This window comes from Manis pentadactyla, chromosome 11 (assembly GCF_030020395.1).
Source record: "Manis pentadactyla isolate mManPen7 chromosome 11, mManPen7.hap1, whole genome shotgun sequence".
In the NCBI taxonomy this organism is placed as follows: Eukaryota; Metazoa; Chordata; class Mammalia; order Pholidota; family Manidae; genus Manis; species Manis pentadactyla.
This window is the reverse complement of record NC_080029.1, coordinates 48,349,582-48,365,360: the sequence shown is the minus strand read 5'-3', so window position 1 is coordinate 48,365,360 and position 15,779 is coordinate 48,349,582. Positions and strand designations below refer to the sequence as shown.

At 35.9% G+C, this 15,779-nt stretch overlaps 1 protein-coding gene across 8 annotated transcripts in view; it reads left to right on the top strand.

Moving 5' to 3' along the window:
* Positions 1-15,779, top strand: part of FRMD6 (FERM domain containing 6) — a 251,856-nt gene that overhangs the window by 202,521 nt on the left and 33,556 nt on the right. For 7 of the 8 annotated variants that reach the window (XM_057488469.1, XM_057488468.1, XM_036917802.2 and 4 more), the window contains one exon: positions 14,405-14,649. In XM_057488469.1, the coding sequence (XP_057344452.1) occupies positions 14,551-14,649 (99 nt within the window). In that variant the 5' untranslated portion in view covers positions 14,405-14,550. The remainder of the gene's footprint in view (positions 1-14,404; positions 14,650-15,779) is intronic. The other variant, XM_036917816.2, reaches the window with a different exon arrangement.

The following is a 15,779-nucleotide window of genomic DNA, read 5'->3' as shown; positions in this document are numbered from 1 at the left end:
CTCTACTGTCACAACCAGTAGGCTAGCACACAGGTGTAAACCTCTGTGCTTTTCATCTGCAGCTGCTGTGGGTAGGGCCCCCCTCTGGCTGGCCTGATGCCAGGGCAGAGAATGCTGGTTTGTGAGCTTCTGCCGGCAGGCCAGGAGAAAGGCACAGCAGGCTGCATATCACAGTGGGGTCCTTGGAGCTGAGTATCCAGCCAGGGGGATGGAGCGCCTGAAGCTAACAAATCTGTTGGGCAGAGCATGCCCAGACAACCTTGTCCACCTGTCCCTTTTCCCATGCAGCAAGCTCCGTGCAAACGCTGCCCCTTCAGTAGCCCTCTTGCTGCTAGGAAGCCCCTCAGACCGCTCGCCTTTCCTTTGTCCCAGAGCAGGTGGATTTGGATCCCTGTCCTCCACAAACAGCTGGAATCTCAGTCTCTCCAGGTTCTCAGCCTATCTTAGCTTTCCAACCCCAATGATCCCCAGAGCACCATGCAATGCAGGTTTGTGCTCCCAAAGCAGATGTCTAGGGCTGGGTGTTCAGCAGTCCTAGGCTTCCACCCCCTCCCTGCTCCATTTCTGTTCCTCCTGCCAGTGAGCTGGGGTGGGAGAAGGGCTTGAATTCTGCTGGATCAAGGCTTTGGTACGTTACCCTGTTTTGTGAAGTCTGCTGTCTTCTCTAGTTGTATGCAGTCTGGTGCAGCCTTCTTTCCTGTTGCTCTTTTTAGGATTAGTTGTATTAACTATATTTCATAATCTGTGTGGTTTTGGGAGGAGTTCTCTGTCTCACCTCTCACACCTCCATCTTTAATCCTCTTGCTAAAGTAGTATTTATAGGGATTAATTTAGTTTGTTGTAGTTGAAGTGGTTGCAAAGGGTCTTCAGTGGATTCATCTTAATGTTAAAAGTAGCAGGCTACTGTAATAGGGTTTCATAATTGTCATACCTTATGCCTCTTTTTTAAAGTTTAATCACTGGGAAGTGGTTATTCACAGCATTTACATCATCAGTATTTCTGTTTATTTTTCTTAAATTGTGAAATACACACATAGAAAAGTGTTTTTAATGACCATTTGTTTTTTAAACAATAATAGTAATAAAGGGACACCACTGGATTCACTACCAAGCTTAAGAAAAGGAATATTTATCTTCTGCTCAGCTCCTGTCCCTTTCCGAAAACATCCTGTACCCCAGGCTCTCTCAGGGTTCTCCCTCCAGTGCCACTATTGCAATTTTGAGGTAAATTGTTCCTTCGCCTTTCTTATGGTCTTACCACAAATGTATGTATCCCTAAATGAATCATTGTTTAGTCACTTGTTTTTGAACTTTCTAGTCATAGAAAAGAGTTATGCTGTATATATTCTGCAACTTGCAGCATTTTATATTCAACATTGTTTTTCCTTTTTTTTTTTGGTTTTTTAATGGCCACCATTTATTCAGGGATTGCTGTGTGTCAGGCATTACTACATTTAATCTTGTATATGACCCTCAGGTACAGACTATCTTTATGCTCATATTACAGATGAGACAACTGACACTGTGAGAGAAGCTAAATTTGTCAAAGGTTACACAACTGCAATAATGCATACTGGATGATATGTGGCATTGGAGCTGGGATCCAAACCCAAGCTTGCCTTGGACCCTTTTAATCGATATATTAGGTTGAACCACATGAAACTAACTTAAAGAAATCATAATGTCACGCAGTTCCACCTAATATTATTCCTTTTTTTTAATTTTAAATTTTGGTATCATTAATAAACAATTACCTGAGCAACATTGTGGTTACTAGATTCCCCCCATTATCAAGTCCCCACCACATATCCCATTACAGTCACTGTCCATCAGCATAGTAAGATGCTATAGAGTCACTACTTGTCTTCTCTGTTCTATACTGCCTTCCCCGTGCCCCCCCCCACTACATTATGTGTGCTAATCGTAATGCCCCTTATGCCCCTTACCCCTCCCTTCCCACCCATCCTCCCTAGTCCCTTTCCCTTTGGTAACTGTTAGTCCATTCTTGGGTTCTGTGAGTCTGCTTCAGTTTTTCTTTGTTTTTATACTCCACAGATGAGTGAAATAATTTAGTACTTGTCTTTCTCCGCCTGGCTTATTTCACTAAGTATAATCCCCTCTACCTCCATCCATGCTGTTGCAAGTGGTAGGATTTGTTTTCTTCTTATGGCTGAATAATATTCCATTGTGTATATGTACCACATCTTCTTTATCCATTCATCTACTGATCGACACTTAGGTTGCTTCCATTTCATAGCTATTGTAAATAGTGCTGCGATAAACATAGGGGTGCATCTGTCTTTTTCAAACTGGGATCCTGCATTCTTGGGATAAATCCCTAGGAGTGGAATTTCTGGGTCAAATGGTATTTCTCTTTTGTGTTTTTTGAGGAACCTCCATACTGCTTTCCACAGTGGTTGAACTAATTCACATTCCCACCAGCAGTGTAGACAGGTTCCCCTTTCTCCACATCCTTGCCAACATTTGTTGTTGTTTGTCTTTTGGATGGTGGCCAACCATCCAAACTGGTGTGAGGTGATATCTCATTGTGGTTTTAATTTGCATTTCTCTGATGATTAGTGATGTGGAGCATCTTTTCATGTGCTTGTTGGCTATCTGAATTTCTTCTTTGGAGAATTGTCTGTTCAGCTCCTCTGCCCATTTTTTAATTGTGTGTGTCTGCGCTCTGGTGCGGATGGCTAGGGCTGGGTGTTTAGCAGTCCTGGGCTCCCTCTCCCTCCCCGCTGCGACTCCTGTCCTCCTGCCGGAAGCTGGGGTGAAGGACACTTGGGTCCTGCTGGGCTGGAGCTTGTATCTTACCCTCTTCATGAGGCGCTGGGTTCTTGCCGGTGTGGATGTAGCCTGGCTGTTGTCCTATATCTTCTGGTCTCTCTTTTAGGGATAGTTGTATTTGCTGTATTTTCAAAAATATATATGGTTTTGGGAGGAGATTTCCACTGCTCTTCTCACACCGCCATCTTGGCTTCACCCCCCCACCCCATTTTTTAATTGGATTATTTGCTTTTTGTTTGTTGAGGCATGTTATCTCTTCATATATTTTGGATGTCAACCCCTTATCGGATATGTCATTTATGAATATATTCTCCCATACTGTAGGATGCCTTTTTGTTCTACTAATGGTGTCCTTTGCTGTACAGAAGCTTTTTAGTTTGATATAGTCCCACTTGTTCATTTTTGCTTTTGTTTCCCTTGCCCGGAGAGATATGTTCATGAAGTTGCTCATGTTTATATTCAAGAGAGTTTTGCCTATGTTTATTCTAAGAGTTTTATGGTTTCATGGCTTACATTCAGGTCTTTGATCCATTTCGAGTTTACTTTTGCATATGGAGTTAGACAGTAATCCAGTTTCATTCTCTTACATGTAGCTGTCCAGTTTTGCCATCACCAGTTGTTAAAAAGGCTGTCATTTCCCCATTGTATATCCATGGCTCCTTTATCATATATTAATTGACCATATATGCTTGGATTAACATCTCGACTCTATTCTGTTACACTGGTCTATGGGTCTGTTCTTGTGCCAGTACCAAATTGTCTTGATTCAGCATTGTTTTTGAAATTCATACTTGGTAATGTGTAGCTGTGGCTCATTAATATTCACTACTGAATTGTTTTAATGTTCCATATTTTATTTATCTAGTTCACTGTCAGTTGACTTGTTTTTCCAGTTAATGCATTTATTTTATTGTTGTTACTGTTGTGAAGAACCATTTAATGATATGGAAAATCTTTTGTAGTGTCAAGGCAGCAACTTTCCAATTGCTTAATGCAGTCTTTCTTAAAGGCATTATACTCTCTTTTGGAAAAAATATTTCAGGGGAAAAATAAGAAGTTGAGTTAAGATTCTATATATTATTATCAGACAATGTGACTTTCCCAGCTGAATCATTATCTAGAAAACTGAAGTCCCTGTGTCATAGGGAATTGAGTGCAGGTCCCATGAATGAAGGAATCAAAGATTTCATTGTGGAAATAGGAAGCAGATGCTTCTAAGTGGAGGATTTTCCTTGAGAACAGCATTTTTTGTTGGCAGTATCATGCTAGAAATTCATCTTGGTTGAAAGGAATTTTTGTGCCTGGTTTCTTAAACCTGATACGTCTTTTGAATACAGATGGCTGTGAAAAAAATTTTCCCTGGTTTAAAATTCATGAATTTTACTACTGCCTTTGTTTTTCTTATTGATTGCCTATCTAGCATTTTTGCCTCATCTCCTAATTTCCCATGGTATACAGTTTTTGTTCTGATGTCTGTGTACTTCAGGGGAAGTTGAGCCCATCTGTAACTCTAGAGGTGGGCCCTGGGTGGCTTCAGCTCATCCATGTTATACCCCTACCCAGTGATCAGGGGCTTGCAACCTAAGATATCCAGTTAGGGTGATTATCAGTACTCTTGTTTGCCTTCACATTCTGGTTGGTCACTCAGAGATGCCAGCTTAGACGTGGAGTGATTCCAAGGTACCAGAAGAAACTAGGTCCTGGATGACCTGTCAAGCTACCATATCAAACCACCCACAAACCCACACATCCTACTTCTAGTCTTCAAGTTATTTATTAATTTTTTTATAAACCCCCCTTAATATCATTTGACTAGTTTTGCTTCTAGTTAACACTTATACAGTGCCTACCACATACCTGACATCAGCCAGTAAAGTCGATACCATTGTTATTTTTATTTTACAAATATGGAAGCTGAGATATAGAGAGGTGAAGGGGCTTCTCCAAGGTCATACAGGTAGTAAATACCTAAGATACAAATTTGGCCCAGAATCCAAGTTTGAGTTGAATATTCTTGGTACTTGCAAGTAGTGCGTCTCAACCAGGATATGTTTTTATATTTGCTTTTACGCAAGTTGGCTTAACCTGATTCACATAGAGACTTTCCTAGAAACTGTATTTTGGTGACTATGTTGAAAATAGTATTCTTTCATTATGTTCATCCACTATATTTAAAGATAAGAAAAAAATGCACCTTTCCCCTTGTAACTAACATGCAGAAAATACTCAAGAGTCTGTGACCAATGCTGACTCCCATTGGACGGGTAGGGTTAAGGGAGTGTTTCTTAACATAATTTTAATCTTAATGCTAGAGAATTTATTCACATTTCTGGTGAATTTCTAAATAATTTATTCATAATGCCCTACTGGGTACATATTACAGACCCACCCAGTACTCCCTCAGGCAGTAGAAACACAGAGATGCTGACAGATCCTATCCTTAAGGAAATTATACTCCTCTGTGGGAGACAGACTTGCCAACAAGTAGGGTGATAAGCATGCAAGAGAAACACCCCTATGCTGCCTATGCAGGTGGAGGCATGCTGCACAGACAGACTAGTGTCCTAAGTTTTCCAGAGAGGTTGAAGATACTTTGTTTTTGTTCTTTTAGAGGTAGGTAGGATAATATGAAAGGAAAATATTCTAGTCAGAGAGAACATCATGGTCAAATAGTGTAAGAATATGAGAGCAGAACTTGTTCAGGGGAATCACGAGGAAAAGAACTACAGGTAATATAAAACACGAGTTGGTGAATGATCACATGGAGGATGGATGGGACCCTATGGTGAAAGATTGCTGTGAGTTAGAGTTTAGGTGTTAACTTGTGGAAGTGCTGTAGCATTAAAGAATATGAGCTGAGATGTGATATGCAAGATGGGATGTACAGTTTAATGAGGTCACCTTTGCAGCATTGTGGGGGTGGCAGATTTAAAGAATGAGACAAGACAGAACATTTAGAATCCAGGTGAGGTCACAGTGAGGATATATGGTAGAGTAGAAGGCCACTGAAATGATAGACTATTCAGAAGAAATAATTCTTTTTCTTACTAAGGTTATTTTTAAAATGTATATGTAGCAACTAAATCTATCCCAACTCTCAACTACTGAGGATGACTGTTCTCATCCTTCCTCTTCCCTACCTCCCTTGGGCCTTGCATTTGAAAAGATTGTCTATCAAAATGTCATTTATTTTTATTTTTTTAAATCTGGCAGGTAAAACTAAATGTGCTATCAAAGCAAAAGCTTAAAAAATGAAATTAACGTTACTTAGGTGAATGCTCTTTTAATTTCCCTTGAGGTATTACTATGGGTAAATATTCCAGTTTGCTCAGGATTTTTTGAAATATTTAAAATAATTCTGAAGATCCCCATTACTTCTTTTATGAACTCTAGAATGGAAGCCACTGTAACTGTTAACAGAGTTATGATTATTACTGTTCTGTTTAGAGAGTACACCAGAATTACGCTTTGCAGAAATATATTTAATCTTAAGTGTAAAAAAAAAGGTGACGGTTTCATTTCTTTGAGTGCTAGTATTATCCATTACCCTTTGCTTTGCCTCTGTAATTGAGTAAATAAAGTGAGTATGTTCATAGCAGAATATAATACCAGAGATGGGAAAAATTTGAAAGACTGGGAGTCAGAATACCACAGGGTGCAGAACTGTTGCCAAAGCTAGAGAATGTGATTGGTTGAGTTAACAGAACAAAACTTTGAAAAATGACCCACTGTGTACAATGTGATGTTCCAGTGAACCCCCTCAGAAGCCTCTCAAGGTACTGAACAAAGTGCCCAAAGAAGCAGGGAACACTCTCACTTATCCAGTCTTTGAGTTTGTACCATAGGCAGCAGAGCAGTCCCGAGCCTCTCTCCTGCTTCTCCACCCTTGTAATTCTTTCTTCTTCCCACTGTATACAAGTAATTTCCTCTCCCTCCATGAAATCTTTCCTGAATGCTGCACTCCCCTTAGTTCTCTGCCTTTTCTCAAATCCACAACCTTCATTTTACTGCAGTTTAACATTTAACTTAAAATACAATTGTATTACTTCCTGTAGTTTCTACTGTATTAATTTTGACTCTAAAAAGAGATTATAAAGTCTCTAAGGGCTAGAATTTATAAATGGAATGAAAGACAAAAATTGGTATGCTTTAACACAGTGCTGGAGGACTCAAATACCCTTTAGCTTATGCTCGATCATTGGCTTACAGAATACTTTGGATCTTTTTCTTAAATTACCTCTTTGATTCCTCTTTGATTTAGGGGCTTTCTTTATTCCTGCTAGTTATGTTCTAAAAACATACAGTGAAACGGTAATTTGAAACTATACTGGGTGTTTGTTATGGGAGGGGGATGTGCTCAATAAACTGTATTTTTTTATTGATACAATTTACTAATCCATTCTGTTATTAGGCTAGTTTTTTTTTTCCTTCAGTTTTTACTCTGATGGGTGATAAGTTCAGTGAGTACTTTTGTTCAAAAGTGTGGAATGCTCTTGTTGAATTATTTCCCTCTTATACATTCCCCAGAAGTCAGATTGTTGGGTCAAAAGGTATGATCATTTTCATGATTCTTACAGAGTCTCACTGGTTGCAGTGATTTATAATATTAACTACAGCTTATGAGTACATTTATTTCACTAATTTTTCTTCTTACTGTATTCTAAAGCCTCTTTGTCATTTCTATATATTCTCTTTTTTATGGCCAAAGACTAGCCACATAGTTTTATTCATTAGAGTATGATAAGAATTGCTTGGCACCAATTCAAGTCCACTTTAATTAGAAGGTTCTTTTTCATTCCCAGCCCCAAGGTGTAGCAGATCTCATTGGTTAAACAGTAAAGAAGAAATCATCTAGTAGCTACTAACAAGAGAAAAACACTATTTCTTTTAGAATTCAAGGTACGATTAATGACAGTAGATAGGGATTACCACATATTACCAAAAAACACATCTTCTGCTTACTTTACATGGCATGAAGTCAGTAATGTTACTTGGTAGTAAATGAGTACCCATTTAATAATCTGCACAACAATCACATTTCAGAGGTGAGGAAAAATGGACCCAAAAAAAGTAGAGACTTGCCCAAGGGCACCCAGTTTGCAAGTATCAGAGCTGAGATCCAGATCCGGGGAGTTTGGCTCCAAAGTCCAGGCTCTTAAAGAGCACATTGTATTACTTGTCACTATATTCTGACCTTCCAAAATTAATATTACCATTTTTCAATGACTACATTTCAAGTGTCATTAATTATTACTTCTGTTATATGTACATATTCACATACATATTATATATGTAAAAATATGTGCTTACATATTTAAAATGTATAAAATACATATATGTATACATTTGCATATACACTTTACATATTATAACTATATATTACAAGAATTGCATTTCAGGTGACATACATGCCACTTACTGTATAGTGTCAAAATGTTATAGTCAGGTTAGGTTGCTTTTGGTAATCAGCAAATATTTCCCACTTACCAAATTTATAAAGTAGGCCCCAAATTAAATATATTTTTACTAAATTTGCTACAGGTATGCTGTAAACTGAACCAGTTCCAGAATTATATATCAACTATGCTTTCTAATTACTTTGTAGAAGAAACATTTTTTTTTTCTTTTTGCAGCTACTGTAATTTATTACAAGTGGACAACACAAAAACACATTCTGTACAATTCTGTAAAAATACACTGTGGTCTATAGTAAGACAGGATGATTCACTCACAAGTTAGTATTTTGTTGCTGAAAATTACTGTTAGGAATTAATTGCCCTGTGTATTTTATTTGTGTTAAGTGAACTTATACATTATTCCCATAAATCACTTGCTGTGCATAGTACTCATAAAAAATGGTTGTGTTTGAGCAGCAGCTCAATCACCTGAACTTTTCAGTTACTCATATTTTGTTTCCACCTTCCAGGTTTTCTTTTGCAAATGATAAACGTTCATCATAGAGAATGATGTCTTTTGTTTTAGAGTAGACAAGAAACTTTAAAACTTAGAGCAATTTTTTTCATATATCAAATAAATACCAATGTCAGTAGCCAGAGATAGTAGACACTCAGTGAAGTAGTAAATGACTGTAGCAGTAAATCAGCTTCTGATCTTTTTTGCACAATGGTTTTACACACATTAAAAAAATGATTTTTTTTACACAAAATATGTTGGATGCCGCAAAAGTGGTTCTAAAAGGGAAGATTATGGCAATGCAGACCTAGATCAAGAAATAAGAACAATCTCAATCTAATCTTAAAACTAAAGGAATTAGAAAAAGAAGAACAAAGCCCAAAGTTAGTAGGACAAGGAACATAATAAAGATCAGAGAAGAAATAAATAAAATAGAGACTAAGAAGAGAAAAAAATCAATGAAATCAAGAAAGATAAACTAAATAGACAAACCCTTAGCCAGATTTATCAAGAAAAAAAAGAGGACATAAATAAGAAATTTAAAAGAAGTTACAATTGACACCACAGAAATTCAAAGAATTATGAGAATTCTATGAAAACTCATATACCAATAAATTATATATATATATATATTTATATGGCTAATGATCCTGTTCCAGCAAGATCTGAGTAGTAGATAGACAAGAGAAGTGATAACTACAAGCTACTGAACTGTTAGCGTAGAGATAATACTTTGGAATAAGAGGCAAAGAATATTTGCACAGGTGAGTTATCCATGAGGCAGAACTTCAACTGAGCATAAGTTAGTCACAGGAGTAGCCCAGATTCAAGGAAAGGCAAAATAGATCCCACCTCTCAATGGGAAACATGGCAAAGAGTATAATTTCTTTATTATACTATAGGTACTTAACAGCACCACTAGCACATAGTATGTAGTAAATGTTAGCTGTAATTAGCACTATTATTTTACTTTTTCTGAACTGTAAGTGAGCCTTGGCATTTGCTGTTCCCTCTACTTGGAAAACTTCCCTGGGGTGGATGGATGGATGGGTGGCTGAATAGAAATAAATGACATCCTCTCTCAATTCTGGTATTTGCTTAATATCAACTTGCCAGAGATGCTTCCCCTGATTACATGAAATAGCATCCATACTACCACCTTAACATCCACCAATTCTCTCATCTACTCTGGGTTTTTTTCCTTCATAGTACATCTCACCATCTATATTATGTATTTATTGTCTGTCTACATTAAAGCAGAATATTTTTTCAATATAGTTATTCTAGATTCTGTATACTCAGCACCTAGAAGAACACTTAGCACATGGTAGGCATATAATGCATATAAATTGAGTGAATAAATTCATGAACAACAACAACAAAAATAATTACCTAAGGCATTTGATATCACTTCTAGGATACCATAGACTATATACTATTTATTCCAGAATGATCTTAGTCACAGTATTTGTGTACTTAATGCTATCATCTGTTATGTCTTCCCATGAGAATTGCCCATTATAGTATGTGTACTCTTGGGAAGCAGGGAGAATATTATCATCTTAAGTTTCTTGGCAGTCATATGTCACTAATTAAATGGTGAACTCATGGGTGTAGGGGGCAATATCTTCTATTGCTTTTGTATTCTTCTTTCAGCAAATAAATATTTAGTACTGTGTGTGTAACTTGAGCTTCCTAAATGTTTAATGGTTAAACTAGAAGGTAAGGCTCTCTGCAATCCAGTTTTCCAAGATAACTTTTTGTGTTGTTTTGTTATGTAATAACAATATCTTATTGACTATTGAAACATGCCAACAAACCATGTTTTTGTATTATAGTAATTTTCTTATGAAATTACCACCTTTCCACTTCTTTAGGGTGACAGCTCAGAATTGAGAATCCTCTTTTGCCTCCAGTCAAAGTGAGACTGTGTTATGTAGGTCAGAAATTTTTGGTGACCTGGTTTTTTTTTTCTTAAGTAAACTTTTAGTTTACAATACTTTTTTAGATGTACAGGCATTACAGAGATAGTTCAGAGAATTCCTGTATGTTCCATATGTACCCACTTTCCCCTTATTAACACATGAGTAAGGGTTATTTGTCAGAACTAATGAACTAGTTTTGATACATTATAATGATCTGAAGTCTATACTTTTATTTCTGAATATCCCAGTTTTAAAGGTTATTTCCACTAATTTGTAAAAAAAAATAGAAGTCAGTAATCAATGTCCACACCAGGTAGTGGCCTTCTGATTCTTAAAAGAAGTATCAGTAACTTTAATGGGGCTTATCAGGAAATAAGGAACTTGTATAATAATGTGGATTTAAAATTCAAGTGGGGGAGTCTTAAAGCTTAAAATATTTTCTTTGTAAATTGGGTTTTAATAAAGATGGCAGTTTGGTATTTGATCACTATTAAAGCTCTTTTGTTTTTGCCTAGAAAATATGGTACTACATCTTACTACGCTGATGGACAGTGACTGCAATGGGGTTTCTGGTGGGGGGAGCACTTGATAATATGGGTGAATGTTGAAACCATAATGTTGCTCACATTAAACCTTAATAAGATTGTATATCGATGATACAGTAATGAAAAAAAATATGATACTACAACATGCTTTGTTCTTCATAATCTATCCTAAGGTCTTTGGTCAGTAACAGGCTGCCATGGAGTAGGAAATGTGCCCTCCTGGGACTGATTTGGGACTTAGCTTAGTACACAGAATAAGTGGTCAGTGGCTCAGAACCTAATTTCTATAGTTCAGATTGGCATAAATTTGATCTAGTTCTTTTCCACAGGACTGTCTGATTAAATTTTATACCAGAGAATATTAGAGATATGGGTCCTTTGCTGTTTCAGTGGAGTCTTTTCCTCAGCTTTAATGCAGTCCTGGGTAAAGTAAAAACTTAATTCTATCTTTTTTAGGGCTTTCCTAATTTGCCATTGTCAAAGCAGCAATGAAGAGCGCTGCTTCTTAAAGACTCCGCTCTTATTAAATTACCTTCAGTAATTCTCTTGGCATGTATTTTACTATATTATCTGAACTATAAAATAAATAAAAATTGTGCTTAATGAAAATTTTACATTATTATAATGAAGCTCTGAAAACATCCCAAACCTCAGAAGATATTTTTTCCTTAGTTTTTATTTTAAATTCTAGAAAGTAAGTCAATAGACAACTACTTTAATTGATTTAATTAGAAATGAAAAATTATAGGAGTAACTCAATTTGAAGTATAGATTAAATAAGAAGAATTACATTGGGATTAATATCTTTTAAAGGTTTGAATTTAAATAAAATGCATTTAATCATAGCTTATGGTTTCTTCTGTAAAAGATTGTAATAGCATAGAGACAAACTAAGTGTTGGTATATATCAATACATAGGGAAAAAAATTTGCCATGAAATGTGTCTGACAATGAAATTGATTTAAAACTGTTTTTCAAATGGTATGCTTTAGGTTATTGTTCTCTAGTGTCTGAATAGATATTTCTTGGTAGGGATTGGGAAGGAAGTGTTCTGAGCCCAAGTAAGTTTAAGAAGTATTAAGCTAAACAAATTGAAGATGTTGCCTGCAGGACTTATCAGAGCCTTTAACACTTTCTGAATTTCTAAGGGTATATATAGTATGCCTTGCTTTCCCAACGTATTTATTCCTAGGTCACCTAGTAACATTTTCCAGGAAAATGTTCTGAGTACACAAATTTGACCTGTTTTAGGAATTCATATCTTTGAAAATGTTGAGGACTTTTTTTTCAGTTATAGTGCTGTGATATCTTTCACATATGTTGCTTATCCCCAGTTCTATACCTCAAGATGGCTTCCCAGTATATACTATGAAGGCATTATATCCAACCTTCCACTCAGTACCTCCCTTCTGTAAACTCAAGTTTGATTTCCACATATGAATACATGTTAGAAATACCTGGGGAACTTTTTTAAAAGATTAAGATTCATGGCTCCTGATGCTGGAGATTCTGAGTGAATAGAAATGTCAGGATTCTGTATTTATTACCAACACTCAGGTGATTGTGATGCACCCAACACTGGTCATCTAGTTGGTGCTTTGGAACTGTTGAACTTATTTAAGTGTATTTTTCAGATAGGTGATTAGATTTGGGGAACAGTTAGTTTGTGGTTATAAAACATGTGGGCTAGCCATCACACTGACCTCTAGTGACCCTATAGGGTGATGTGCTATCTAAAACCTAATGTAAAATAATTGGTATTAATTATCACTTAAGAAAAGCAGAATATTCTTAAGGAGGTTTTTGGTATCCTTCTAGTAAAGAAATACTGTATATATCACTTGTTTTTACTTTGAGTAGCTCTTTTGTGGATGGTATTTTACTTATACTATAAAAAGAAGTACTACATTCTATTTACTCATGGCGCCATCATTCTCAAATTATCTAAGAATATTATATTACCTAAGAGTAATATATTTTTAATATTATTCTCTCCTATTCATCTGTTAATAACATATTGACATTTAACCTTAAGCAAAGAAGACAAAATCCTTGATTTATGTGAGCACTGATAATAGATTTTTTTCTTATAATTGTATGGTTATACTCTCAACCCGTAAAATAATTACATATTCCTGGAAATTCTCTAATACCTCCTATGACTATAGCTGGAAAGGAATAATATAAATAATAATTAATGGTTTGAGAGGCAACTAGTCTTAACATATCTTGGTTGAATAATGTTATATTAGCAATAATATATGAAACTCAAGAAACACTCATTAAATAAGAAATATCCACCATTGCTATAATATCCACTACTTGTTATTCTGCAGGGTCTTGCCAGTGTAATAAGACATGAAACAGAAATAAAGGGTGTGATTATTAAAAATTGGAGCTAAAAACATTACAAAGCATATGTATTGAAAACCTGAGAGAATTTTTAAATTAAATTAACATGTTTAATAAACTGATTAGATATGAGGTATCCAAAATCCAGTCTTTTATATACAAACATGATTTGATACATAGACTTATTATTTACATGTATTAATTGTTGGTGAAAAAACAAATAGAAAAGTTAAGTTGGCATTTTCAGGTTAGAGAATCAGGACAGAGCAGCTCCATAAAAATTCAGGGAGAAAACAGTCTTAAGGAGGGGTTAACAACTGTGGTAAATGTTATAGAGATCAATAAAAGTGAATCCTGCAGATTCTGCTGATGGTCTAAAGATCATTGACCTTCTTTGACAAAGTCATATTGTGAAGTGAAGGAAGTGGAAACCAGGCCATAGTGATTGAAGAAGGAATGTAACATAAGATCCAAGACATCTATTTGACTTAGTAATGGAAAAAAATAAGAGACTGAGAATTTTGTTGTTGCTATTTCGTTTTATTTTCAGAACCCTTCATTATCTCTCTTGTGACCCTGGAAACTCTTCAAAGGCGGGCTTTCTGCTTCTGTGAGCAAGGCCTTGAATGTGTGAGACACTCATTGGCTTTATGTTTAATTCATGACTGTGAATTCAAGTTTTAACACAGTTATAGTGGGAAAAATACAGAATAAATTTCAGTGAGTTCTCATTTATTAAACTAGGCAGTCCTAAGCTCTGAGACATTCTGTCCCTGTGCCAACAAGAGCACTTTGCTGCTGCTCGTCTCCATGTCTCTTCCTCACTGATCTTGCTGCCTTTGTTCATGGCCGCTTTTGGAATTTTTTTTTTTACAGCTATGAAACCTACATAGTGGAACATGATGATATGTCTCCTGTAGGGTATGTGATGAGGAGAAGAGTTTGGCTTTGGAGTTCTTGGAGCCAGAGGCATTACCGAGGACTCAGAGCCCAGCCCTGACCACTGCAGAGTCCACAACACAATGAACAAATTGAACTTCCATAACAACAGAGTCATGCAAGACCGCCGGAGTGTGTGTATTTTCCTTCCCAATGATGAATCTCTGAACATCATCATAAATGTGAGTAGATAGAACTTTAGAAATCATTAATTACTGTGTTCCCGCCAGTGACCACATTCAAGTTATGACTTAGTTAAGGGTGAAATCATTACAGAATGAGACCATTATTAATGTGGCAGAACTGGAGTGTTAAAGTAGACTAAAGAGTATACTACCTTAATATATTTTAATATATACTTTGAATTATTTATGGCTTCAGTGCAGCTGCCTTCAACATTATTTCACCTGAGGGTAAAATGAGAGAATTTTGGTTACTATATTATAGAAAAATAAAAACTTTGCTATTTTAAATCTTTTATTGAAATATAATTTTTATTGATATATGATATGAATTTGCTTTTCAAATGCTTTTGAGTTGTCACCTACACACATGAAATGGTAATTAATAATTGCTAGCATTTTAATATGCGTCTTGATCATTATTTTTAGTGGTAGCCTAAGTCTAGCCAATTTCAAAAATAGGCTATGCATTTGAACACTAATCTGTTGCTTATGGTTCCTGAGTCAGAGTTAACTCTCTTAGTTAACCTTGACGTTGAGAAATATGACACTGTTTTTTCTTAACTTTTAAAATTGAGTTATAATTCACATATAGCAAAATGTAGGAAACTTAAGTGTGCAACTCAGTGAATATTTACAGGTGTATTCACCCCTGTAATCATCACTCAACTTGCGATGTAGTAACCTAGAAATATCTTTTGTGACCCCTCTGACTCAATAATCTCCACCAAAAGGATAGAAAATCCCACCTCTATCATGATAGAGTAATTTTGCTTGTTTATGAACTTTGTGCAGCTGAAATTATGTGGTGCATTCTCTTTTGTATCTAGCTTTTTTACTAATCATTTGGTCTGTGGAATTCATCTGTGCTGTTAGATGTAACAGTAATTCTTATTCACTATTGTGTAATATTCCACTGTATGGTTATGCCCAATTTGTTTATCTATCTGTCGTAGATGGATATTGGGTTCTCTTAAGTTTAGGGCTATTATGAATAAGTCTGTTCTGAACATTTTATGTGTATGCACATATATATATATATATATATATATATATATATATATATATACATTTCTTGGCTTATACCCAAGAGTGGTATTGGAAATGATAATTGTTCAGCTTTGGTAGAG